At 45.6% G+C, this 24125-nt stretch overlaps 1 protein-coding gene and 1 long non-coding RNA gene across 2 annotated transcripts; one reads left to right on the top strand and one right to left on the bottom strand.

The window, feature by feature from the left end:
- The first annotated feature begins 133 nt into the window (after positions 1-133).
- On the top strand, positions 134-23577 carry LOC125992074 (uncharacterized). The gene is made up of 3 exons (XR_007489522.2): positions 134-1994; positions 4045-4132; positions 23175-23577. It is a non-coding gene; the product is annotated as an uncharacterized lncRNA (long non-coding RNA).
- pcloa (piccolo presynaptic cytomatrix protein a) lies at positions 4985-23785 on the bottom strand. Its single transcript, XM_049760544.2, has 7 exons — positions 23571-23785; positions 21252-22398; positions 20190-21173; positions 16635-16823; positions 10672-14638; positions 8867-10377; positions 4985-8049 (listed from the first exon to the last, which is right to left on the bottom strand). Exons 1-7 carry the CDS (start codon positions 23783-23785, stop codon positions 5758-5760), a joined length of 10305 nt encoding a protein of 3434 aa, XP_049616501.1. The 3' UTR covers positions 4985-5757.
- Between the last annotated feature and the right edge of the window lie 340 nt (positions 23786-24125).

Below are 24125 nucleotides of genomic sequence, written 5' to 3'. Positions count from 1 at the left end.
GCCTGCAGGACGTGCACGATCAGGTTGCCCAGCTGCTTGTCGTAGTGGATTTGAAGCTGCGGACAGAAGAAGCATGATAGGTATTTGTTTTTTGTTTGTTCTTTTATGGAAATGATGGCCTGTGAGAGTTTTCCTTCAAATAACCAGACGTGACTGACCTGTATGTCCCCAGTAATTGGGTGTGACGGGGTCTTGCTCCCATCTGTGGCCTGGAAGGGAAGAAAAGCTGCTCAGATATGCAGAAAGAAAGACAAAGAAAGCGTCGCCGGCTCGAGGCACTCGCCTTGCTACCGTGCCGTTTCTTGCCGACCGACGGCGAGCCCGGCTGGGCGGGGCTGGAGGTGGCCGAGGCGGTCGCCGTAAGGCTGGTGGAGGAGGCGGTGGAGGACGGGGCCTGCTGCTGGGACACCTTCTGCAACTCGGCCGCCAGCTGTTTTGGGTCCACGCCTGGAGATCTGGGCGGCCTGTCGCCTAGAAGAATCAAATAGTCATATATCTAATTTTGACCGCATGGCCAACGACGACTTACTTTTGCTTGGCTCCTGGAAATCCAAGTGCTCGGAATCTTCGGATTCTGCCAACATGTTGAGATCTCTGACATGTAAAGAAGACCAATGCTAAGAACAGTGACAGAAGCAAGACAACAAAACGATTTAATATCAGAGGTTGTGCTTACAGTCGGACACACAATTCGGCCTCGCTGCATGAGTGGCCGACGAGCCCTTGCACCTCTTCGTAGGTTTTTCCCATCAGCAGAGTGCCGTTCCATTCCAGGACTTGCATTCCTGTTGTAAAAGGAACCGATTTAGGGGGATTTGGGGATTATTTTATAATATCAACTCATTTTTATGGGAAGAACACACTGCAGAAACTGGTCTTAAAAGAAAGGTCAACTCAAATATTTTCTTTGCAATATTTCTTTTCTTTTCTATTTTCTTTATATATTCTGTGCATCCCCAATAATCCAAACACGGCGTTCTAGTTAATATTGCGTGTATGGGATATCAATTAAGCGGTAAAATCCACTAGTTTTTATCCATTTTAGGCGGCGGCCATTTTGCCACTTGTTGTGGCCTGAAAATGACGTCACAGTTGCTCAATCGTGACTCAGCTTGCGAATGTCACATGACCAAACAAAGCGAAGAGAAAAAAAAACAGGTGAGTAGTGACTGGTGGTTATTTAAACACTGTGGTGTCATTTTCAGTCGACAGCAAGTGACAAAATGGCCGCCCCCTGTGATAAATGGATTTTGCTGCTTAATTCATATTCCACATATGCAATGTTTACACTAGAGGGGGAGCACAGAACATATTTTTATAATGGGAATTTTTTCTCCTCTTGGCAGACAAATCACAAGCACATTTTGTTTTGATTTGAAATTTTTTCAATCATGGTGAGATTTGAATTTTAGCAGCAATCCGGCAGGACGTTGAACACAACCCAAACCCACAGCAACGAAAACACAACCAAGTCCAAAGACACTTCACACTATTGTTGCCGTCGCTCACACATCACAGCACGGGCAAAGCCAGGCTGTCAAGACTTACACGGCCTGAAACAGCTCATCAACAACGTCCTCTGCTTACGTCTCACTGCACGTATTGCACAAAAATTAGCAACCTTGTCACACAGGAAATACATTTTTTGTCAATTTGGCACCTCACGTTGCTAGTGGAGGCAGAGCTCAAGTGTGTAAGGGTCTGAACTTTTCAGATTCAGATGTCAGGGAGTTGTAATGATTAGTATTATAGTTATTATCTGTGGAGCTAAAGCAGGGAAATGGGTTTCCTCCAAAATGCTGAGAACAACTACAATTCCCAGAGTGCATCAGCAGCAACAAATCAACTGCACTTCTGGCACTAATTGGGAGCACCTGAGGAGCAGGAGGGATTCTCATTTAAAGTAGCTATTGAGAGAAGCTGGACAAAAAAAAAAAGAGAAGCACTTGGGAAAACTTGGATACACTCTACGATTTAGTACAAAGACGCCAATGGTTGGTGAAACATTTTATTTACCCTTAAGGTGTTTGGAATGTTGTAATACATTTATGTTTGACTCCTGTGTTCGATTATGTGATACAAATTATGTTAGAGCATTTAAACGCTGCTAAAATTTAAGTTCAACTAAGTCATTCAATTGAATTTTTGAATTAAGATGTTAATTTGATTTCATTAAGGTTTACAACCTATTGAAAGACCAACCAGTCAACAAGTGATGCCAAGTGCTGAGAAACCAAATGTTCGAAGGCAATAAAAAAAATCTGAGTTGCTCTCGTGTCCTTTGGGTGTGAATTAGAGGAGGACTTGACATTGTCATTAAGTGTGTTAAGGGCAGGGGTGCGCAAACTTGGGTTCCCAATGGCTAAATTAAAGGTTGGAAGCATCGTTTGTTGATCGGGTTAAAACAATTGTTTTTATTTTTTTTATTTTACGGTAGAAATAATGATTTCATTTTCATTTAAGTGTTTTTTTTTTTTTTAATTATTACTATTATTAACTCATTCACTGCCAGCCCAGGACAGAGTGATGCTTGACGTCTATTCTTGTCAATGGCAGTGAATGAATTACTCTATTAATAGTAAAGCAATAATTTGATCAAATGATTTAATTGAAAAACTGTTTAATATTTTATATTAATTACAATACATCAAAACATTGAGATAAAGAATACAAAAACAAAATTGTTAATTTGACTATTTTTTTTCTAACAATAATTCAATGAACTGATTTTAAGAGGAAATGAATAATTTTAAATAACATTTAATTCAGTTAATTTCATTAATATGAGATGAGATGTTTGTTTTCAGTAAGTACAAATAGATTTATTCATATCAAACACACAAAATTTGGATGTTTTGGTCAAGTGACTTTTCTGTCACAGCAAAGGGTGAGATCTTGCAAGACGATCACTGAGCATCTTATACTTGGGTCTTCCTCACGTAAATGCTCAGTAGGCCGGATTAAAGATTCGATAGTATTTGTCCCAGAGGTCATATTTTCCCCACCTCTGGATTATTTAGGCTGAGAATGTTGGGATGCAAAGTGCTCACCTTCCAGGATCTTCCCCGTTTGTTCCGCGGCTCCACCAGGTAGAATTTTAGCAACATACGCGCCGATCTCTCCGTTACCACCAGGCACCTCTTTTCCTCCGACAACACGGATACCAAGTCCGTTCCCTGGCAAACACAAAAGATATCACAAAACCTCTCTCAAATGATCCATGTGTTAATTACGTAATGCTGAGTGTGCGGCCCTGTGCCATTTGGAGAACGGCAATGGCTGCCGGGCATGGAGGCGATCCAAACGGAAAGCGACGCCAAGAAACTGAATGTCTGCTTCACGTTTTAAGCGAACTGACAAAGGATAATGACGGGTGAAAATGCTTGCCAGTTTGTTTCAAAGATGGGAGTCCAAAAAAGGCATGTGGTGCATTTGTCAAACTGATCCCAACCTGGTTCCGGTTTGAGGATCATTCAGACTGCAAAGCAAAACGGGGCAAGATATTAACTTAGCTCGCGGCGCCCTTGGGTAGCACTTGAAATTAATATACTGTAATTTTAAGAGCCAGCAACCCTTGCCATATTGAAAATGGTTTAAAAATCACCAATTAGTTTTTCCTATTCTTGCTAATTAAATTAAGTGGACAAGAATGTTTACCTAATATTTTTTTTAATCTTTTTGTTAATTGATAGTAATTTTAAATCAATTTATTGTGATTTTAAAGAAGATGTACAGTTAAAATGTGTAAAACTTAATTAGATTTGGCGAGGTGCTTTGTTCTGCCACTAGATGGCATTCATGTTTCATGTTGTTCATTACAGTTTTCTTTTCAAATTAAAAGCAATTGGAACGTGAAGCAATTTGTGGACTTTTATTAAGTCGAACTATTTTACCTGACACACTGCGGTCTTTCGGATCTCTCTTCAGCTTGACCCTGAGGTGAGGGAAGGGGTAGTACGGACCTTTACCCTGTGGCCCACACATAAATAAAATCCATTATACAGATTCAAAGGTACAACTGGCTTTTTTAATTTTATTTTTCAGGGAGTGTCACCTGTCTCTTGTCATGTCCATTTTCCGGCCGTCCATCTCTGGGTTTGTCGAACCAGTCGGTCTCCTCTCGTCTTAGGTGGTAAGCTTCAGCGACAAAAAAATAAAGGTACTCTAAGAACATCACACCAGTAAGGATTTCTTCAAACAAATGCATGCTATTTATGGGAAGGTAACATCAGCTTGTGAATGGCAATACAAGAGGCCGGGTTCCATGTTGAATTATTCATGTTTTATGTTAAAAAGGGTGAAAAGCGATGAAGGGTGTTTTTTTTTTTTTCTCTGTTTTTACAAAATGGAGTAGAGGAATGAAGTTTGACAGCGACAGTATGGTTAATTAGGAGAATGCATAGTGTTGTTTAAACCTCCATGACTGTAAATGTTGGGTTTGTATCATTAATTTTTTTTTTTCCATTTAAAAAAAAATATATGCATGTGCTAAGAAATACATTTTAAATCTTCCCAACATTTAATCATATGTGAATGATTGTGCAGTTGTCGTGTGGGTTAGTTAATGTTATGCTTATATATCGTGAACTAATACTCTACCATTGGCTGAATGGTCTCGGTTCAAAGGCATCAGGGAATCACTTAGGGCTGCAATCAAGGCAAACGAGTTTACACGGCAAAATGGCGGAATCCATAGCAAATCGATCAACGTCCTTATGATGAAGTCAAGAAGACTCAAACCTGAGAGCGCTAGTGTTTTTAAGCTAACACACATAGTCTGCTTTGAGCTAAGCAGACTTTCAAAAGAATATTCTTAATGTAGAAGACATACAAAAAAATACATGTTTTAGTATTTCCCCCAATGCATTTTCACCAATTAAAACACAGGTGTCAAACTCAAGGCCAGATACGGCCCGCCATATCATTTTATGTGGCCCGCGAAGACAAATTGTGTATCAAATTCGTGTCATTACGAGAATTGCAAATTGTCTTCACTTTTAAATATCTTTTTTTTTTTAAATATTTGACCAGGGTTTACTTGTCTGATTTGAAAACGAGTTATTTGTCAGTTTGTTTTGTAGCTCTTACTGTATATAAAATGAGGTGCTCATACATTTATTTGGGTTAACAGTCGTAATGGCCCTCCGAAAGAAGCTATGACTACAATGCGGCCCGCGAAAAAAAGTTTGACACCCCTGAATTAAAACATTCTAAAAATAAAAATGATCAAATAAAATAAAAAATTAAAAATACTATAGAGGCTGATAAAACTTCAAAAAGTACACAAAGCAGAAAAATATGCATGCAAGTATTGACAATGAGACATGCAGAAATTAAGGTTTCATATTTATTAGTGCTTCAAAGAGACATGCATTTCAAACACGCACACAAAATCCAGCACATTTATCTAACAACTCTAATGCTTCTACTTTTTCTTCTCTCAAAAGTGTTACCTGCTAGGTGGACTGTTTTATAAAGTCTGTTTACTAAATGCTATCAACGGCTTTGTATTCAAACTCCAAGAATGTAAATTAAACCAATTGTGACCCATTTCTAAGATGTAGGAGGCACTTGCCAGTTCACTGAAGGGTAACGAAATGCTGCGGGATTAACTCAGAGGGACTATGAAAATATTCCTACACTGTCCAACATTTTATTTCAAAGTATCAGAAAGACAAAAAATGAGTATACCTCTACAAAATGTCCATTAGTTAGATCCCTATTTGTGGAGAACACCGCCCACACAGTCACACAAAGTTATGCCAACACATTACATAATATCGGAAGCACAGACAGAAGCACGGGCATGCAGAAGGCCACATGCCTTCGAAGACAGAGAACAAGATGTGCGACATTTTGATAAGTGTGACACCACAAAGAAGAAGCAACGAATACATGCAGATCTTCACGAGAGCGCCACATAGTAGCAGCCAAGGCATGCGAGAGGAAATCATAGACAGGAACAGAAAAACAATGGTTCTGTTTTTTACCTTCGCTATCTGACATGGTACCCTGAAGGTCATCCATCAGGACATAAGTCCTACCCCTGCTCGGTTCCTCCCTGATGTGTTGCTGCTGCGAGTCCTGCAAGGAAAGGCAGGAACCAAACTGGTCCCGAGAGTCGGCTGAGATGGGTGGCAGAGGTCCTGCCGAGGCGCGGGCCATGCCCATCGGCTCCCCGACGGGGCTCAACGGACTTTCTTCCTCGGAGTTCTGGGCCACGATGGGGATTCTGCCACGGCCGCTTTGCACAATGGGGAGGCTGGTGGGTTTAGTACGACCGGAGGGGGTTTGGAAGCTGTCTGTAGAGGCTTCGCCGTCCCCTTTGAGTCTCAGCGAGGAGCTAGAAGGGTCTCTTTTGATGGACAGGTCTAAACCATAGCAAGATGTAGGCCTGGATGACGGTCTTGAGCGACTGCCACTAGGGTAAGCAGAGTCCAATCCCAAACTCTGGCCCAGGTTTAGCGAACCAGCCAAGTTGGCCCCCAAGGTGGACCCCAAGTATTTTTGCTGCTCTGCAATATTCTTACGGAGACCAAAGGTAATCTCATCCTGCATGAGTCGACTGGATCTTGGGGATCCACCTGTAGACCCCAGGTAGCTCGTATAGTCCACATCTAAACCTCTGCTTTCTGTAATTGAGGAATATTTGGAGGAGATTTTAGGTTCAAGTAATGGAGTCTTGTGTTTTTGATAAAGCACTGATGCTGGGAGTTGTTTTGCTGCCTGCTTCTCCAGAGTCAGCCGACTCATGCTGTACTTGTCTGTCTTTGGATAGTGCCTTTGGGAATAACTGGAGATGCTGGAGCTCGGGGTATAGTAGTGCTGAGAGAGGCCTGTCAGAGGGTCTAAGCTTTCCGTCCCACCGGTGCTTCTCCTGAACTCCTGCTTGAGCTGCTGCTTCAAAAGCTTCAGTTCGTAAGGTTCCTCCATTGGATCTTCATCCGGAGTTTTACCATAAGTGTGCAGTCTGGTGGTGGATCCAAGATAGTCAGTTGATCCTAGATCAGCAGCGCTGCGTTGGAGAAGCTTTTCGGCTTTGGCCAGCTCTCTTTCGGCAAGACTGTAAGAGGACGACAATCCAGAGGAGCTCTTAGCGAGTTCGGCCGCATCTTCCAAGAGCAGGTAACTTCGAGGTGTGTGGTGATCGATATCCGAGTAGTAGGGATCGGCGACGGCGGACATGGGACTACCTGCTATACTTCCCACATCCAAAGCTCTGAGATCAAGGTGGTTGCCATATTTGTCATATTTGACGCCGAGGTAGGGCGACGATGTGGGATCGGGTTGGCGATTAATGACATCATACTTGGTGGCATCTAGTTCAGAGAGAAGAGCGGCTTGCCTGGCAGCTTTTTGCTGCAACAGGAGCATCTGCTGGTAACTTTGCTGTTGGGAGCTGGTGAGTGAGGGCACAGACGAGTACAAAGAATGTGACTGGTAAGACTGGGGGGTCTGATAGAGGGACTGCTGGTATTGACTTTGAGGGTACTGGTACTGCGAGTATTTTCCATATTCATGTTTGGTTTGAGGTGGGACGAAGTCATCCAATTCTGACTGAGGAGCCGTCCTAGGACGTTCCAGACCGTGGCTTTCGATTTCCTCGTCCTCACCGTCACCATGGTCGCCTCTGGTCTCTCGGATATTGCTAACCTCACTGTCTGACATATAATCTCTGTCTTCAGCCACTCCCTGCAAATACGCTCGTTCTCTCTTCTCCCGCTCTTTCAGAAGGGCGCCTTTCCTCCGATTAATCCCCATCTCCAAGTACCTCAGCTTGGCGTCAATTTCCTTCTCCTCCTCGTCAAGCTCCGCCTGCCTTTTGCGCAGTTTGGATGACTCCCGTTCCACCAAATCGAGCTCGCGATCTATGTCTTGAAGGATTTTGGCACGCGCCATGTTTGAATTACGGCACATTCTCCGCCGAGCAGAACCGGTGCTATAGGCTGTCTGGCCACTGGTGGAGGACTCCTCTTCTGATGGGGGATTTGGCAGAGTCCTCTTGACCTTCTTTTGAGTGCCAGTAGGTGTTCCACCAGAGCCCTTCCCCTGCAAAACAAAAAAGCAGGCACAACGATTTTACATCACATAAATGCAAGATGTTGGAGGTGAAGATATTTGTTTGATGGCGTGGGAAGATAACAGAAATTTGGGGGCATTCCAGATTAAAATACATGGAGACCACCGTGGCATGTAATCACTGTAAAACGGACTTTGCTCTCAGACAAAGATCCTCAATGCCTAAAACACGGTAAAAATTAATGGATCAAGTACCTTGCACAATGTCAATTTAATAAATAGGAACTGTTAATTTGTATAATAAAGAAACAAATTGCAATTCATAATTGCTCTTAAATCAAGCAAAAATATTTTTCATCTATAAATTTGATTATTCTATAGACTTTTCAGTAGAATACTAAATATAGTAGAATAGTAGAATACTAAAATATTCAATAGATGCAGCCTTACAACTCCCTGGTTATATTTCATATATCATAAATCATATTTTTATTGTTTAATTAAACCCTTGCATCTGTTCCCAGGGAGTAACCCACAAAAAATATATTCTTCAAAATTGCAAAGTTTCTCCTCTGTAATTAATTCACATGGGAGATTTCACTGAATATATTCCTGCAAGCTCAGCATATTCTTTATGCACTTTATGTATGAGATAGTCAACGATGCGGTACCCAAGCATAGATTTGACTTTCAAACCAAATGTAAAAAAAAAAAGACGTTTGGTGCGACAGCTGTGGCTTGTAACATTTATTACATCAGAAATGCTCAATGTTAACTAGCATTTCTTCAGAAATGCTAAATGCTAACTAGCATTGCTTTAGGAAAAAAAAAAAAAAAGTGTACTCACGGTATCGCCATACTGGGTTCCAGATGTTGCCCTTTCTTCTCCATTTGGACTAATAGATTTGGGGTCCGACATTGATCTCTGCATGGATTTTGTTCCTCGGGGACTTCCGGGATCTGGGCTACCCCTGAGCTTTTGAGGGCTTTTATCACCCAGTGACTTATCATAAGATACAAATTCGAGTGATTTACTTGGGGAAATACACGGTGACAAGGGAGAATAGAGCACGTTAGGAGATTTAGGGGACGTTTGAAGCGTGGAGGATTCAGCTTTGAGGTGCGGAGACAAACCCATCTCCAAAGGCGAGGGTCGTTTCTTTGGCGAGGTTCTTTCCGAGTCAGACAGTTCCATTCTCGTGTCCATCCTGATGTTTCCGTCTGTATCCGTTTGGATAGAAATCTCAGTGTGCGCTTGTAGAGACATGTCGGCGTGCCCTCCCCTGTCGCCTCGTGCAGTACGTGGTCGGTTCTGCCGGCTTCTCTGCGCCTCCCACTCGTCTTGATCTTCATCATCTGTTTGCACGCAGCTGTCGACGCTCTTTTTGGCACTTTTCTTTTTCCTCCCCGCTGTGTAAGCTTTACTGACAGTCTCGTCCTCTTCGTCTGTTTGGCAACCACTATCTGTGATCTTTCGTGACAGCACAGTGCCATCGGGGCCCAAAACGATGGCCTCTTGGATGCCATTCCCGAGGACCTCACCACCTGGATACATCTGACGAAGCTTTTGCTCTTCCAGCTGCATTCGGAGTTGCTCTTGGAGTCTTTGAATTTGCTCAAGCTGCTGTTGTTGCTGAGCGTAGGTTTCCTTTTGCATCATGAGGTGAGCTTGCCTTTCCTCTTCCTGCTGGGTCAAAATTTGCTGCTTCATGACCTGTAGCTCTTCCAATTCCTTCTGTACCAGCAGTTGCTCTTGCTCACGAAAACGTTGAATCTCCTGACGCTCCCATTCCAGCTCCTCGGCGAGACGCTGCTGTTTGAGTTTTTCCATCTCGAGCCTTTCGCGCTCCGCCTGATACTGGCCATCCCCTGGGACCATAGGTGACGAAAGAGCCTCCAGGGATGCGGCTATTGCCTCAAGGGATTCATCCGTGTAGTCAAGAGAAGAAGTGGTCGCTGTGGTGACGGCATTACCAGACCCGTCCTCCTTAGATATCTCCAGGTTGAGAGGAACGTCAGCTTGCTCATCTGCTGTCGTAATCGAAACTGTAGACAGGAAACTGTGGGATCGCGTCAGTGGCAAATTCTGGATTTCCGACAATGACGGCATGGTGTCACTTGTATGCATACTTGACTGCGTGTTGTATGATGTACAAAAAATTGATCCGGGTTGGGTTGTTATTGCATATGTAGATGGAATTGGCGCAGCGACGGAGGAATAAACCACGCCATTGGATGACCTCAGCACACTACTCGTACCAAAGAGAGTACCAACACCACTTGTGACTCTTGCTTGGCAATAAGGGGGGATTATTGTTCCTGCGTGTGCCCCTTTTTTGGAGTAGTCCACTGCGTCTCCTGTTCAGAAAAAAAAATCAGTTGAGCTCATATGATACAGTTGATAAAGTAAATGTAAGCGCATCAATGCCATTCCTTACCCAAATTATAAAGTGATGGAAAAAAAGGGACACAAAAATCCAAAGTATAAACAAGACGTACAGCATGCAGGCACATAAAAATCACAACAAAATGAAAAAAAAAATCACTTCCATGCAAAAACCCCCCCCAAAAAACGAACATGCTAGCCATGGATGAGAGGTAGCATTTCAAAATGGCATTTAAGCGACAGGTCTGCAATGTCACTGCACTGACCTGCATCGGAAATCTTTGCGGAAGAAAGATCTACGGCACCGTCTGTGGTGCCAGTGAAATTATAGCTGTTCTTACTCTTGTAAAAAAATAGGCCGGCTTCTGCCAGGTTGGTGTCCGACATTGAGGGTTTGATTCCGCCGAAGCCCCTCGCGCCGTATGACGATCGGCCGTATTGGTAATGGTCATCGCGATATCCAAAACGGTCTTCGGGCAGAGGAGTTGTGGGCTGCTGTGAAGTGCAGCTTCCTGCAAATGGGAGCTTGTAGACAACATCACAGCACACTGCTCTTTTCCCCGCAGTCAGATCGACTGGTTTGCCATCATCCTCCGTGATGACAGTTGTGAGAACCTCTGTCGAAATGGCGTCCATGGATACCAGAGTATTGAATGCTTTTGCCGTGCTCAGGTCAACAGCTCCTGCCACAGACGTTGTACTCGTCGTTAATCCGTTAGCAACGCAACCAGCAATGGTGATGGGTGCCATGGTTACAGGTGGTGTTTGGAAAGTTCCACCACCAGCTGAGCCAAGTGTGAGATTTATGGGGATCTCGCCAGAGTGAGTGGGAGGCTGATAATCCACTGACCGGTATACAATTTGAGAGACGGGTTCAAATGCTTTATTTTTTGTTAGCTGGAGTGGGGTTGAAGATGTTTGAGAGGTTTCTAAACTGTCACACCTCTGGATTGTAGAAGAACATGTCACTATGGTGATGCTGTCAGTCATGATTGAGAAAGTGGAGGATTCAGAACTCAGGTTTACGACAGCTGACTGTACAGCACTGCTTTGGCGACTGACATCAGCTGTTAAAGACTGTCTGGACTCTGGGCCGGCAGACAGATCCACTCCATTTATATGTGAGGCTGCCTCGGGCTTCATAGTCCTCAGATCCACCACCTCACAAGGCAAGGCTGCCTGTCCATTCTGTACAGGTAATTGGGTCTTTGGTTTCTCCAATGATACCGGGATACCAGTTGCCCTCGGAACTGGCACAGGTGGTGGCGTCCGTTCATGAACAACAGAGACGGTGGTTCTTTGGACCTCTGTGGTAACCACTTGAGAGATTAGATTCGGCAAGACCACGGGAGGGTCAGCGGAGGCCGACACGGCCTCGATGATGTGACACGAAGTCGAAACGTGTTTTTCCGGTCCGCATATCTCTTGGTTCTCGATGGATTCAGTCACTCGGGTGTAAGCCAGGGGTACCCTAGTTGTATGAGGTGGTGGTGACTGCTGATATGAATGTGGTTGAGCCTGTGATTGGTGATAACTAGCTTGGTGGGTAGTTGATGCTGGGCCAGTGTCAGAGGGAGCTTGAGTTGAAAGACTGTCTACCGGAGAGCTTGGCTGAGACGGGAGCGTGATAACCACGTACGTATCTCGGTTTCTTGCATATCTCGGAGAAGAAGGAGACTTTGGCGAGGGTTGAAAGATCTTGCTCTCAGAAGGGCTAAGGTTCAAAGCAATTTCATTGGACTCTGTGGGAAGCACAGTAGGTCTTGGCGGATGCGCGGAATGAGCAGGGGAAGACGGCTGCGAGCAAGGTTTCGGTGCAATGGGTGGTTTGCCGCCATGTCTGTGGCTTTCGCCGATACCTGCCGGAATGCAGGGCTTTGGCGGAACGGGAGGCGGGACATGAGGTTTGTATGTTGGCGTTACTGATTGTTTAGAAGTCGTGGTCACTGTCTCCGGCCTGCCTGACACGGTTGAAGTCTGAGGTGGGAGCGGAACTGGAGGTTTCCTGGGAAATACTGTCGGTTTTTGTGGGGTCGGGGGAGGCAATGGTGATTCAAGGGGTGTATCTGCTTTTTCCTGAGAATTAGCCCTGCGCAAGACACTTGGCTTCGGGGGGATTAGTGGGGCAGTTGAAACGATGCTCGGGGTACCATGTGCATACTGGGGGACAGTAGGCAAGATAGTAAAATTTGCAGTTACAGGAGCAGATGTAATTGGAATTGCACTTGATAGGTCTACAATGTCAGTCTGGGGTGATGTGACTGGGGGGAGTGGTTTCTGGTCTAAGGCGGAGGACGGAGATGTAGTTTCCACAGCTGATGTTGATTTGACCATCTCCTCCTCCTTTTTAATACTTTCTTCGTCGGAGGACAACTCTCCTGAGGAACACTGCGTGACTTGTAGGTCTGGGATTGGGTAGAGAGCCCTTCGAGATGAAGTGGTCTCTGTTTCTTGATCTTGCGGAGTAGGACTTGCTCCAGGACTCAAGACCTTTTTCATGAGTTCCTGGTATGCACTTTCGGCATCTAACAATGGTTTTCCATCTTTTCCCAAAGTTACTGTCGCGACGTTGGGAATGGTATTCTCAGCGGGCTGTAACACAATTTCTGGGTTTGTACTTTCAGTTTTTTGTTGTATGTTTTGGTATTCCTGTTCGAGTTTCATAAATTCTTTCCTTTTCTTGATCATGTCTTCATAAACTTCATCTGGAGATCTCAGTTTCTTGGGCTGGCAAGGAACGCTGATCTTTTCTGCCTCTCCAAGATCATCTGTTGAATTATCCATAACAGATGCGTAATCTTCAATAAGCATACTTCCATAAAGAGCCGCCTTTCCTGGATCAAACTCAACATTTTCAGCGGTAGGAGATTTAGACCTCAATATTATCTCCTCATATGCTTCATCAGCAGATCTGAGGGTTTTTTGCTGTGATTTGTCAATGTTTTTATCTTCTGTTGGAGAATGTAGGGCCACCGATACGGGAAGTTGATATGTTTTCTGAACCGCTGCGATCTTCGCAGCGTGGATTTCAAACCCTTCAGGATCTGAATCGATACTCGGGGAGAAATCAGAGCAGGATGATCGTCTGATTTCTTCCATTTCTGCCTCTTGCCTAAGTTCTTCTGTGGGTGAGGCATCTTCAATCGGTGAAAGGTTACTTGGGGGCGTCATTGAACGGTCGCGCCTCCGCTGTCCTCGAACCTCTTCTTTGTCTCGCTTTGCCTTTTTACCGGCTCCTCGTTGCTTCTCCTGCTCCCTGAGTAGCTCCTCCTCTTCCCGCAACTCTTCCTCCTCTGAAGAGTCTTCTATTGTCGGCAGCATTTGTCCAGGTTGTCTGTGTTTAGCTTTTCTGTGCTGCTTGCTCTCACTGGAACGAACGTGGCTGGGACTACTGTCGCTGTCTTCATCCAGTGAGGACAAGGACGTTGGCGATGTGCCTGGTGTAAAACTGGATGCGTGTAGACTGGATGACCCCTCCCCTTTTGAACGATCATCTGGTGAATCAGTCAGACATTCCATCTCGGGCTCGATGTCAACTTGAGTTACACACACGGGGCTGCTGGTTGTGTTCAGTTGCATGGTTTGAAATTTGCGAACGGCTGTACCTCTTTGACAATCATCTTTGAGCTCTGGTGGATCAACTTTGACGACTTGAGCTTTCTCCAGAGAGATTTGAAGCTCTTCATCATCAGTGGGACTTATGGAGTTTTTCTTGGATAACCGCTTGGCTTTTCCTGATGCACTCTTCTCTACAGACTCTATTTTCTTCTGTTCCATTTTTTTCCTCTCTTCTTGTCTGATCTTTTGCCGAATTAGATTCTCCTCATCGGATGGTGAGGCGTCCTCATTTTCGCTCATTTCTATGATCTGTTTGCGGATGAATTCCTCATCATCCCCTGACATGGGACTCTCTTTGCTAAAACTTTCACTGCTATCATCCAGTGAGTCCATCCTGACGTCTAGCGGCACCAGTAGCTTTTTCTTTGTGCTACTTTTGTTCACATCTCTGTCGTCTTCCGAGCAGGGCGAGTCGGGAGAGAGGGGAAGCACCTCGAGTTTACGTCTGGTCTTTAGTGTGTCCGTTTGTTTCTCTTCATCACCCTTCACTTGCGCTTCAAGAATGGGCAGGACTGTGCTTTCCAGCTTGGCCAGGTCTGAGGGGCTGGTAGGACTCCCCACCTTGGTGGCACTTTCAGGTTGTTTCAGTTCTTTCAGGGTCTCCAACTTCTCCACCTGTTGGATGTAATCAAGATAATGGAATGAGTTTAGAAAAGTAGAGCTTTGACGTGTACCGTGTACAATAATACTACCACACAGAACAACTATTGTAGTCTTTCCATTGACTAAGCTAAATATTGGTCACCTCAGGCTTTCTTTCTTCACCACACTGCTCGCCCTGAAGGTCAGGTGGGGGCTCCCTTTTCTCCGTCAAACTATCGTCGTCATTCATTTCTGTGGTCTGCTCACAAACTACAGCATTTGGGATTTGGGGTTCGGTTATGAGGACTGAAGCTGCTACTCTAGACAGGTTGCTATTTTCAGAATTTGATATGAAAGTAGTTTCCTGGATGTTGTCTGTGTCAGGTAATGAGCCAAGCCTATTTTTGTTTGTCTCTTTTTCACAGTTGGAGTCTTTTTCCACGTTGAATTTGTCGAGTTGCTGCTCCTCACTGCTTGATTTTGTGTCTACGGGGATCTCAAGATCCTCTGGGGTTATTTGTGTCTGATTCTGAACGTGCTCTTTGGTTTTGACCTTATCTTGTACATCCGAATCTGCAACCACCATTTCGTCTGAATCTTGTTCTTTAGGCAAAATATTCATAGGTGGCTGCTGCTCCTCTTTTGGCATTACAATCTCAGATTCATCTAGAGCTTTTTTTGTCTCTGACTTCTCAGGGGATGAGGCTGTTTGAACACGGTTCTCGTGAACAGGAGGTGGCTTATCAGTTGTTCCTGGGTCGGTCTGTTTAAGAATTACTTCACCGTGGCGCTCCCCGAGATTGTTTTCTGCACTTTCCAATTCCTTTTTATCAATTGCACAAATGTTTTTTGTTTCAATAGACGATTGTTCTGTCTCACTAAGAGGTTTCTGCTCTTCCTGTTCTTCAACAGGATTTATCGTGTCAGCTTTCACCTCTGAAACTCTATTTTCAAGAAATGTTCCCTCTTCAAAGCTAACACCATCGCACTTTATCTCACCATCCATCTCTTTGTTTTCAATCTTTTGCCTTTCGACGCCCGTCACCTCAGGAGTGTTTTTTAGTGTTTCTAACTCGGCTGAATTTTTGCCACTAACTTCAACAGATACTTCCTGATCAGCAGTTTTATCTGAACTCAATGCTTTTTTAACCAATGTGTCATTTGATGGGAAAGGATTTGATTCTGTTATACCCGTAGTTTCTTGTGCTTTTTCTACAAGTTTGTGTTCCAACAAATCAGCCTGAGTTTTCTGCTCAAGAGTTGAGTCGGATTGATTCGTAACTGACGTCACAGGGTGTTCTATGCATTTTGATGCATCTGACTGTATTTCAGGTTCTGGGCCCTTAATTTCAGGTTCTGAGCCCTTAATTTCAGGTATTGGTGGTACATTTTCATCAACTTCAACAGAAGGATGAGAAGCATCCTCTTTGACTATACATGCCTCTTTTATTGGTTCAGTTATTACACCTTCAACCTCAGTTTTAGGAGTAGTTGTGCTGTCTACTGTCTGATTTGGTACCTCTGTTGAATGTTCACTTCCTATTTCTTTGGTCATTGGGGATTCTGCACCTGAATTAAATTGAGTAATTTCCTGTGTGACTGAGGCAGGTTCAGGCTGTAGTGAATGGATTTCACTTTCTATCAAGGGGGCTACACTCTCAGTAACAGTGCAATTTTTGTTTTTTTCTTCAACGGACACCTCATCAAAACCTGAGCGAACTACAGGGAGGTTTTCTACTACCTTTTCCTCAATTGCCTCACTGACAATATGTGCTTGATGCTCATCTGACCCCATCACTGTGTTGGCATCATTTGAGCTACCCTGCTGCAGCTGCTCAATTGCTGGTATTTCTTGTGCTATTTTGCCAGAGCTCTCTTGCTGCTGCGCTTGACTTTCAACTACAATGGGAGCTGCACTTTCAGAGATGTTTTGAGAATGAACAACAGGTTCAGGAATGTGCTCGCTTGTTTGTGATTGGTCAGAAGTGCCAACAGCATCGTGTGATGTTGGTGCAGGTGTGGCCGCTACCTTGATTTCGGGGTGGGATGGGATTTGGTCTGCTGCTGCTGCTGATTCTACGACAATGGGTTTACTATCTACAGCAGCAGGGGTGGGGGTGGAGGAGGGAGCAGGAGCAGGCGCTGGCTTCTTCGGGGAAACCGTGTCGTCCAGCTGACTGGCTCGTTTCGTCTGGCAGTTGAGGCAAAGCCATTCGGTCTGAAATGAAAATGACAGACATTTGATGATAGTCTATGAAAATCTACTCAAGATTCAAAGAACCATCAACCTCCTTTAAACCTACACAGTCATTTTCCACGTGCCCGGGTATTGACCTCAGCACCCACGGGAGCTCGTGACGACAGCAATGACACATGCGGAGCTTTGATAAGAAGCGTGACGAGTCATTCTATCTGTCCGGATCAGCACTGAATCGTTCCGAGTGCCAGACTATCTCAACTAAAACAAAGTACAGTGAAGGTCAATGCAGCTTAATCAAGACGAAGGATCCGGTGTCGGTTTTACCTGTCCAAATTTAGATCGAAGCTGGCATGGAGACAGGAAGGGTGTGACTGATGGATGAAGGAGGATGTGAAAAATATTTAATATTTAAAATACTGCTTGGGAGCAAAAATTTGGGTGTCTCTACGTGCTCGATTTTACAATGCAATTTTTATCTGCAGATCGATGGCCTTTGGGTTCAGAACCATACGGGCCAAGAGGGAAAATAAAATTTTACATTGTCATCAACAACTCTCTCACACCATCACGATGTAATCTTTATTGTGTCCTTACTGCAGTATCTCACTTCCCACTCAATTCAGCTAAAATGAGCGTCTTAAAAAAAACGACATTGGCCAAAAAAGATCTTAACACTAATAAATGTGGTAAATTTATGGATGTGACAAAAAGCTAATGTAATTCCGAGCTGATAGATGCAAGTCCAACGTGTATGTTGTGTAAAGGAGGCCATTAAAGAGATGGCGATATTATTACCATAATTTGTTAATAAGGGTTGATCAGTAGGATAAAATGGTTTTGGACTTCGTGTGATGTGGCCCTCTTAAATATTTTCTCCCATTTCCGCCTGAGCGGATGTCGCAGCTTGCGCTGCCCAAAGGTGCCGTTGACGTGACTCACAAGCTTCTTGAGTCACGAGTCAGATGGTGCACACTGCCGTCCAGATCCTTTCTGACATCCCATCGTCTTTATCGTGTATACTCCTCCACCCCACGTTAGCGTCTTATCTGTCGTCACTGATCACAGCTCAAAAAGAATCGTAGGAAAGAATTCAGTCGATCTCTGTGCACAGTTTTTCCTCACTGATGCAGTTTTTTTCTTCTCGTGTAGGATGATGTGCCAGACAATCCGACCACACAACAAACTTACTGTTTCCACTCTGGGAGCGCTGCCATCGTGGCTAAGTGCATTGAGGGAGGGGAAGGGGTGGGGGGTGGGGGGGGGGGCAAGCAAGTGGCGTCGGTCAGGATGTAAACACAACAGGCTGTGCTAACGAAACGTGACCGGTGCCAAAAAATGTTGGTGTATTTTACAAAGCACAGCCCTTCTGCCTCACTAGCACTAAAGGTTCTATCTGCTAAATACATTTAAAGATACATTTGCGAATAATCTCGGGGGGGACATTAGAGGACGTGCATGTGTTTTGAAAAGAGAACTGACCTGAAATCGCTTTTGTGGCCGCTGACTATTTTTATACATGTGGGCCTCCGGGGCATGTGAGGGGAGCGCTGTGAGGCAGTGTGTGGAGAAACGATGGGGGGGGGGGGGGGACATGGCAGATGCAGGGCAACCTTGCAGCTGGATTGAATGTGAAAAAAGGTTGAATCGAAAAAAATTGACGGATTGTTTTTCCGGTCTTCCACAAGTATCGATAGGGATTATGAGCACCTGACCGGAGGATCAAGTCTCAATAAAAATAACAGGATTCCTGTTGGCCTCTAAATCCTTTTAGGAAACTCGGATTAAGCCTCTCTCCGCCCACGTGGACCCCCTTTCATTGTTTCCCAGCCAACGCCCATCTGTTAAATTGACGAGCGTGTTTCAGGCAGCATTATTTGATATATACGTATGGCGTCACGTCTTTGTGACTCATCTGGAGCAGGAACGCGGCGGCCTAGATGGGAGTGTAACGGCGTCACCCGTTCCTTCGACGCAATTACTGATGTTCGGGTGACTGATTGCATGGCTCGTCTCCTCGTTACATTTGCAATTAAAGCCTCGTGCTAAACGTGATGGAAACTCAACTTTCTTCCGACAGCACTGACTGAAAACGTGGACACCTTGATGCTTTGTGTTTCGATAAAGATAATAGAGTGAATGAAGGGAATTGATTTCCCAGGGAGGTCATTTCCAGTTCATCTTAAAGCTCTCGGGAATACTCAGAAGATTACAGATAAGACTGACTAAATCTCACTCTAGATAACGACGACGCAATTACATGACATCAGGATTGTTGACAAATATTTTGATGATTTTTCGCATACAAGGACCAAGTGTCACCTTTTTTTGGAATGGGTTCAGAATTCGGGTTTCAAGCTTAGGTTAGTGATTCAGTAAACTGTTGCCGATATCAGCATTATTTCTTGATAAGGTCGTTTTACAATCAGGAAATAGAAATTAGAAGAATACAAAAATACTGTTAATTACATGCAATATTAAGGAAAATTGGTATATTGAAATATATATGTATGTCTTTAGAATTCTCTGTCATTGTTTTTTGGGGGGATATTTTATGTAAAGTATTCGTGGTATCTGTACTTGGTATCAGTGACTACTGTGACTACAATTAGGAAGTTGAAATCAGAAGAATAGAAAAATACTGTTAATTACATGAAAATTGCTATATTGGGATGTATATGTCTTCTGTTATTGTTTAGTGGTATCCGTACTTGGTATCGGTGACTAATTCAGAATCGAAGGCCTGAAAAAAAGCTGGTATCGATCATGACTACTTTCAAGACATTCAAAGATTCAAGTTATTTGGGTATCAGTTTTGGGTTTCAAAAAAAGGTTTCAATCCAGGCCTGAAGATTTGAATGCTTTGATATGCAGTCCTGCCTTGGATTGCTTTCAACACGTTTCATAAACAAAAGGTGAAGGATATCAGAATCCTTCCATTCATCAGTATGCGTCCCTTGACGGACACCCCGATACAGACGAGAAGGATTGCTATGCATGAAACAGCCAACGTCAGCATGTTTTTGGACTGGATGCCACAAAAAGCACTCAAGCGAAAACCCTTTTTGGCCTGCGTTCCTTCAACATGCTGATGCGCCGCCATCGTGTTCCATCTGGTCTTGGCGAGCCGACACACAATGTGGAACCGCGAGGGGAAGCGGGTCAAAGGCGTTTGGTTTCCGTGTCACTATCCGCTCAGCTCAATGCATAAAGATTCTACGATAGTTGTGTTTAACCGCACACGAAGGCATTATTTGCTCTCTGGGTTGAGTGTTGAGCATTTTGAGTGCTTATTGATGGCGAGATAACCATTTAAACAAGCTTGTTTGTCTTATGACCTCACTTTCCGCTCTGTGGTGTTAACTAGTGTTTGTGAGTGTTTCTTACCTCTCCTAAATGGGGAGTGGGGTTGAATCCGCACAGATTGCACACACTCTTCTTACAGTCAGTGCAGAGACTGTAGTTTGGCGCTTCTGATGTCCCCACATTCAGCTCCGCCTTGCAAAGAGGACAGCTTTCCTTAGTTTGGGAGGCTAAGTCCAAGCTGGATTCTTGCGCAACGGATTTGGTCCTTGGTGGTTTTCTGGATTTGGCCGGTGGGGTGTCAGGAGCAGAATCCGAATCAGGGGGGGAGCCCTGAGCAGAGAATGGAGAGTCGGGCGGGGAACCAGGGCCGGAACCGGGTTCAGAGTCCGGCGGTGACCCCGGTGGAGAATCGTCTGGTTTCTCTTCCTCACCGGTGACGAGATTGGTGGCCGAGTTGAGGAGGGATGAGCCGAAGCTGAACATCTGCGAAGCGGTGGCGGGAGGTTTCGCCGCTTCTGATAATCCACCGAATCCTCCGAACAGCTTCCCGGCGACAGACTCCTCCTGCTTTGGAGCTGCCTGTGCTTGGGGCTTGGATGAGTCCATCAATCCACCAAAACCGCCAAATAGTTTTCCAGTGACAGACTCAGCAGCTTGTGTGGAAGCAGCAGCCGGCTTGACTGTATCGGTCAAGCCTCCAAAACTGATGCCTCCCAACCCACCAAAGAAACTAGACTCCTGCTTGGCCTTAGCCGGTGACTGCTGGGGGCTGGCCTTCTGTTGAATGGGGCGTCCGGTCTTGGGATCGATCTTGGGGGAGCCTCCCAATGAGGAGCCTGGAGAAAGCGGCCCTGGAGAGCTAGCACCTGGAGATTTCTGCCTTGGCGTGGTTGGGGGCGTCAAACCTTGGTCGGTGGTGCTTTGCTGCTTGATGAGCAGCTTGCCGGGTTTTCCTGAAGCCTGTTTCTGTGGCGAGGGTGGGGCCGAGCCTTGTTTGGGTTTTGTCATACCCATGCCTCCCATTGCTCGTTCCATCTGGCAGTTCAGACACAACCATTCTTTACCCTGTGTGGCATAAGAGAGAGGCTTTTGTTAGAAGATACATACTTTATGCCTAATACCGTGTTAAAACAAAACTCTTACTGCTGAGTCCGGGGGACTGAATCCACAAAGGCTGCAGACCTGGTTCTTACACTCCGTACAATGACTGTAATTTGGCGGGTCCTTAGATCCAGTATTCAACTGGGTAGTCTTACACAGTGGACAAAGCCCCCCGGCGGGCTTTGCGGCACCCTGTTGACTCTTGACAGCATCTCCGGGACCAGCCCCAGGCTGCGTTGGTCCTTGCTGTTTGGGTCCAGGCTTGCCAGATTCTTTTTGCTGCAGAGGACCACTTTGACCCTCTCTAGGTGCTTGTTGGCCTGGTGGACCTTGACCTTGTCTGGGACCCTGCTGTCCAGGTGGTCTTTGACCTTGTTTGGGTGTCTGCTGACCTGGTGGTCCTTGGCCTTGTCTGGGACCCTGCTGACCTGGTGGTCCTTGACCTTGTCTGGGACCCTGCTGACCTGGTGGTGTTCCTTGACCTTGTCTGGGACCCTGCTGACCTGGTGGTCCTTGACCTTGTCTGGGACCCTGTTGACCTGGTGGTCCTTGCCCCTGTTTGGGTCCCTGCTGACCTGGTGGTCCTTGACCTGGTCTAGGTGCTTGCTGTCCAGGAGGCCCTTGTCCTGCCTGCCCCTGGCCTTGTCTGGGAGCCTGTCCAGGAGGTCCCTGAGCTGATTTGGGTTCTGGGCTTGCTTGTCCTTGCGCAGGTTTTGGCCCCTGTCCAGAAGGACCTTGACTCTGTCTTTGGGGCCCCCCTTGTGGTGAACCCTTTGAACCTGATCCTTGTTGAGGGCCCTTGCCTGGTGGCTTTCCTCCCTGATTGGTCCCAGGCGCAGCTCCTTCCTCCTCCTCTCCAAACAGCCCAAACTTGGGCATGTTGACAGAGTCGCCCATGGAGGATATAGAGGAGGACACTGAGGAGGTCATGGATGACATGGCACTGAGGGGGTTGGCCCCACTGAGAAAGCTGGAGCCAAACATGCCGGATGACTTGCTTTCAGAGTCTTTGGGCTCCTGCCGGAATCGGGACTCAAAAAGATTGAGTGATGAGGGACTGCGACCTGTGGCAGGCCTGCTGGGGGGACTCTGGTTGAAGGCGTCTACCGTGCGACTCTTACTGAGGCCTGCCGGGGCCCTGGCGGTCCCCGGTTGCTGGGATCGCTGCTGGACACCAGATTCCGACGGTCTTAGGGAAATAAAAAGAAAAGTTTGTTCTTAAAAAAGATATTGTTCGGAGATATTGTTCACATTTAGCGTAGCGCTGGTGTTGTAATAATAATACGCGTTACAATAGTGGCCATTTCAACATGGATATGTAGCATGTCGTCGCCGTGGGCTAGCGCTAACGAGTAAGTGAACACGACTGAATGACAGAGTGTACATCACGGAGATGAAGAGGCGGCTTTGTTAGCTGAGGCAAGAGGGAACCAATTTCCACGCGCTGCGAGGAGCAAATTGTTTGTGGTATTCATTATGCAATATATCGGCCTACATTGCCGTGTAGTATTGTCAGACTGTTACAGTAAGGCACAATCCAGCGCTGCTCATTTCAGCACCATGGACAGGGAAAACCAGACGGATGCTTCAAATTAAAGGAGGGAAGTCTGAGTGGGAAGTGACATTCACACTGTGCTTCTATTTTTAGTCATATTAATATTGATGGACCCCGACCATCCTTGTTTGCTACCCAACATAACATATTTCAATTAGGGTTGATTAAAAGATCGGTATCAAGCATTTTAATGCATTTAGTTGTCATTTGTAGTCTCCAAGCCCCTCCCACTCTTCAGCCACACGACATTAAAATCCAATCTGGACAAATTCATTAGCAGATCAGTCTAATTGGCAACATTAACGTGGATACAAGCGACCATTTTGTGTTGTCATTCGTGACATGTCGTTCAAATAGAGGGAAAAAAAACCAACAAAACTGGATTGTGTTTTTTCTTTTTTACCCAACAGGCATTTCGATAATTTGGCACAAATACTGGGGGTGTGTCTCTTTCTCTCTTGATGTGACATAAACAATCCGGATTGTATCCTTTTCAACGGCTCTGTACGAGTATTTACGCGTGCATCCGTGTAGGAAAAAAAAATGCAGCATCGACACACAGCTCCACACAGGCTACTGAATGCGTGTCGTCACATAGAAAGGATAAAGAGGCGTTTTTATGCATTGCTGATAAGCCATGAAAATTGGCTTTAATAATGAGATCACGTCTGGGTGGATTACAAAAATGGGCGTGATCTCACGCCTGCTCAGCCTCAACACTTTACTCGGTTAGTGTGGATATTTTTGTTTATATATGCATATTTTGAAAAAGCAAGGTTGGTAGCAAGAGTAATACTAAGCCCTGCCTTCGTGCGGCCGCGGCACCCCCGGGCTGCTTGCCCTGCGCCCTTGACATCACCGCGGCGAGCTGCTTCCGCTGCTCCTCGCTCAGCTCCGCCAGGTTCACCGGATCCCCGCCAGGGACTCGCACGAAGCCCCCGGCCCCGTCGGGTGCCAGCCCCTCGGGTAGCCCCTGCAGCGGGCCTTCGCCTCCTCCTTCCAGGCTCGCCTCGTTCCCCATGATGCAACCCCTCCCGAGTCCGTCCTGGATCGATGCGCCGCCGCGACCCGAGCCCCTTACTGGCGCCGCGGGTTTTAGCTCCGAAATGCGCAGCGGAAACGGCCTGGTTGCATCTCACACGGGTTGTATCCGTTTAATGGCTATTTTCCCACCAAGAGTTGCCGTTCCACTGACGTTTGGTGCCTGCTGCGTAGAGCATCTCTGCAGCTTTACACACCAGTCACCAGCTCTCCGCGACTGAGGGTCTTCCGTTTCACTCCCTCCATCGCCTCCAATTATGACATCCGGATATTTTTCCAAAATAAAATCTCAATGAAGTCTCATTCTTGCCTATTTCACA

Source organism: Syngnathus scovelli, chromosome 22 (genome assembly GCF_024217435.2).
Source record: "Syngnathus scovelli strain Florida chromosome 22, RoL_Ssco_1.2, whole genome shotgun sequence".
Lineage (NCBI taxonomy): Eukaryota > Metazoa > Chordata > Actinopteri > Syngnathiformes > Syngnathidae > Syngnathus > Syngnathus scovelli.
Note: the sequence above shows the minus strand (reverse complement) of the source record. Positions and strands in the feature narration are given on the sequence as shown.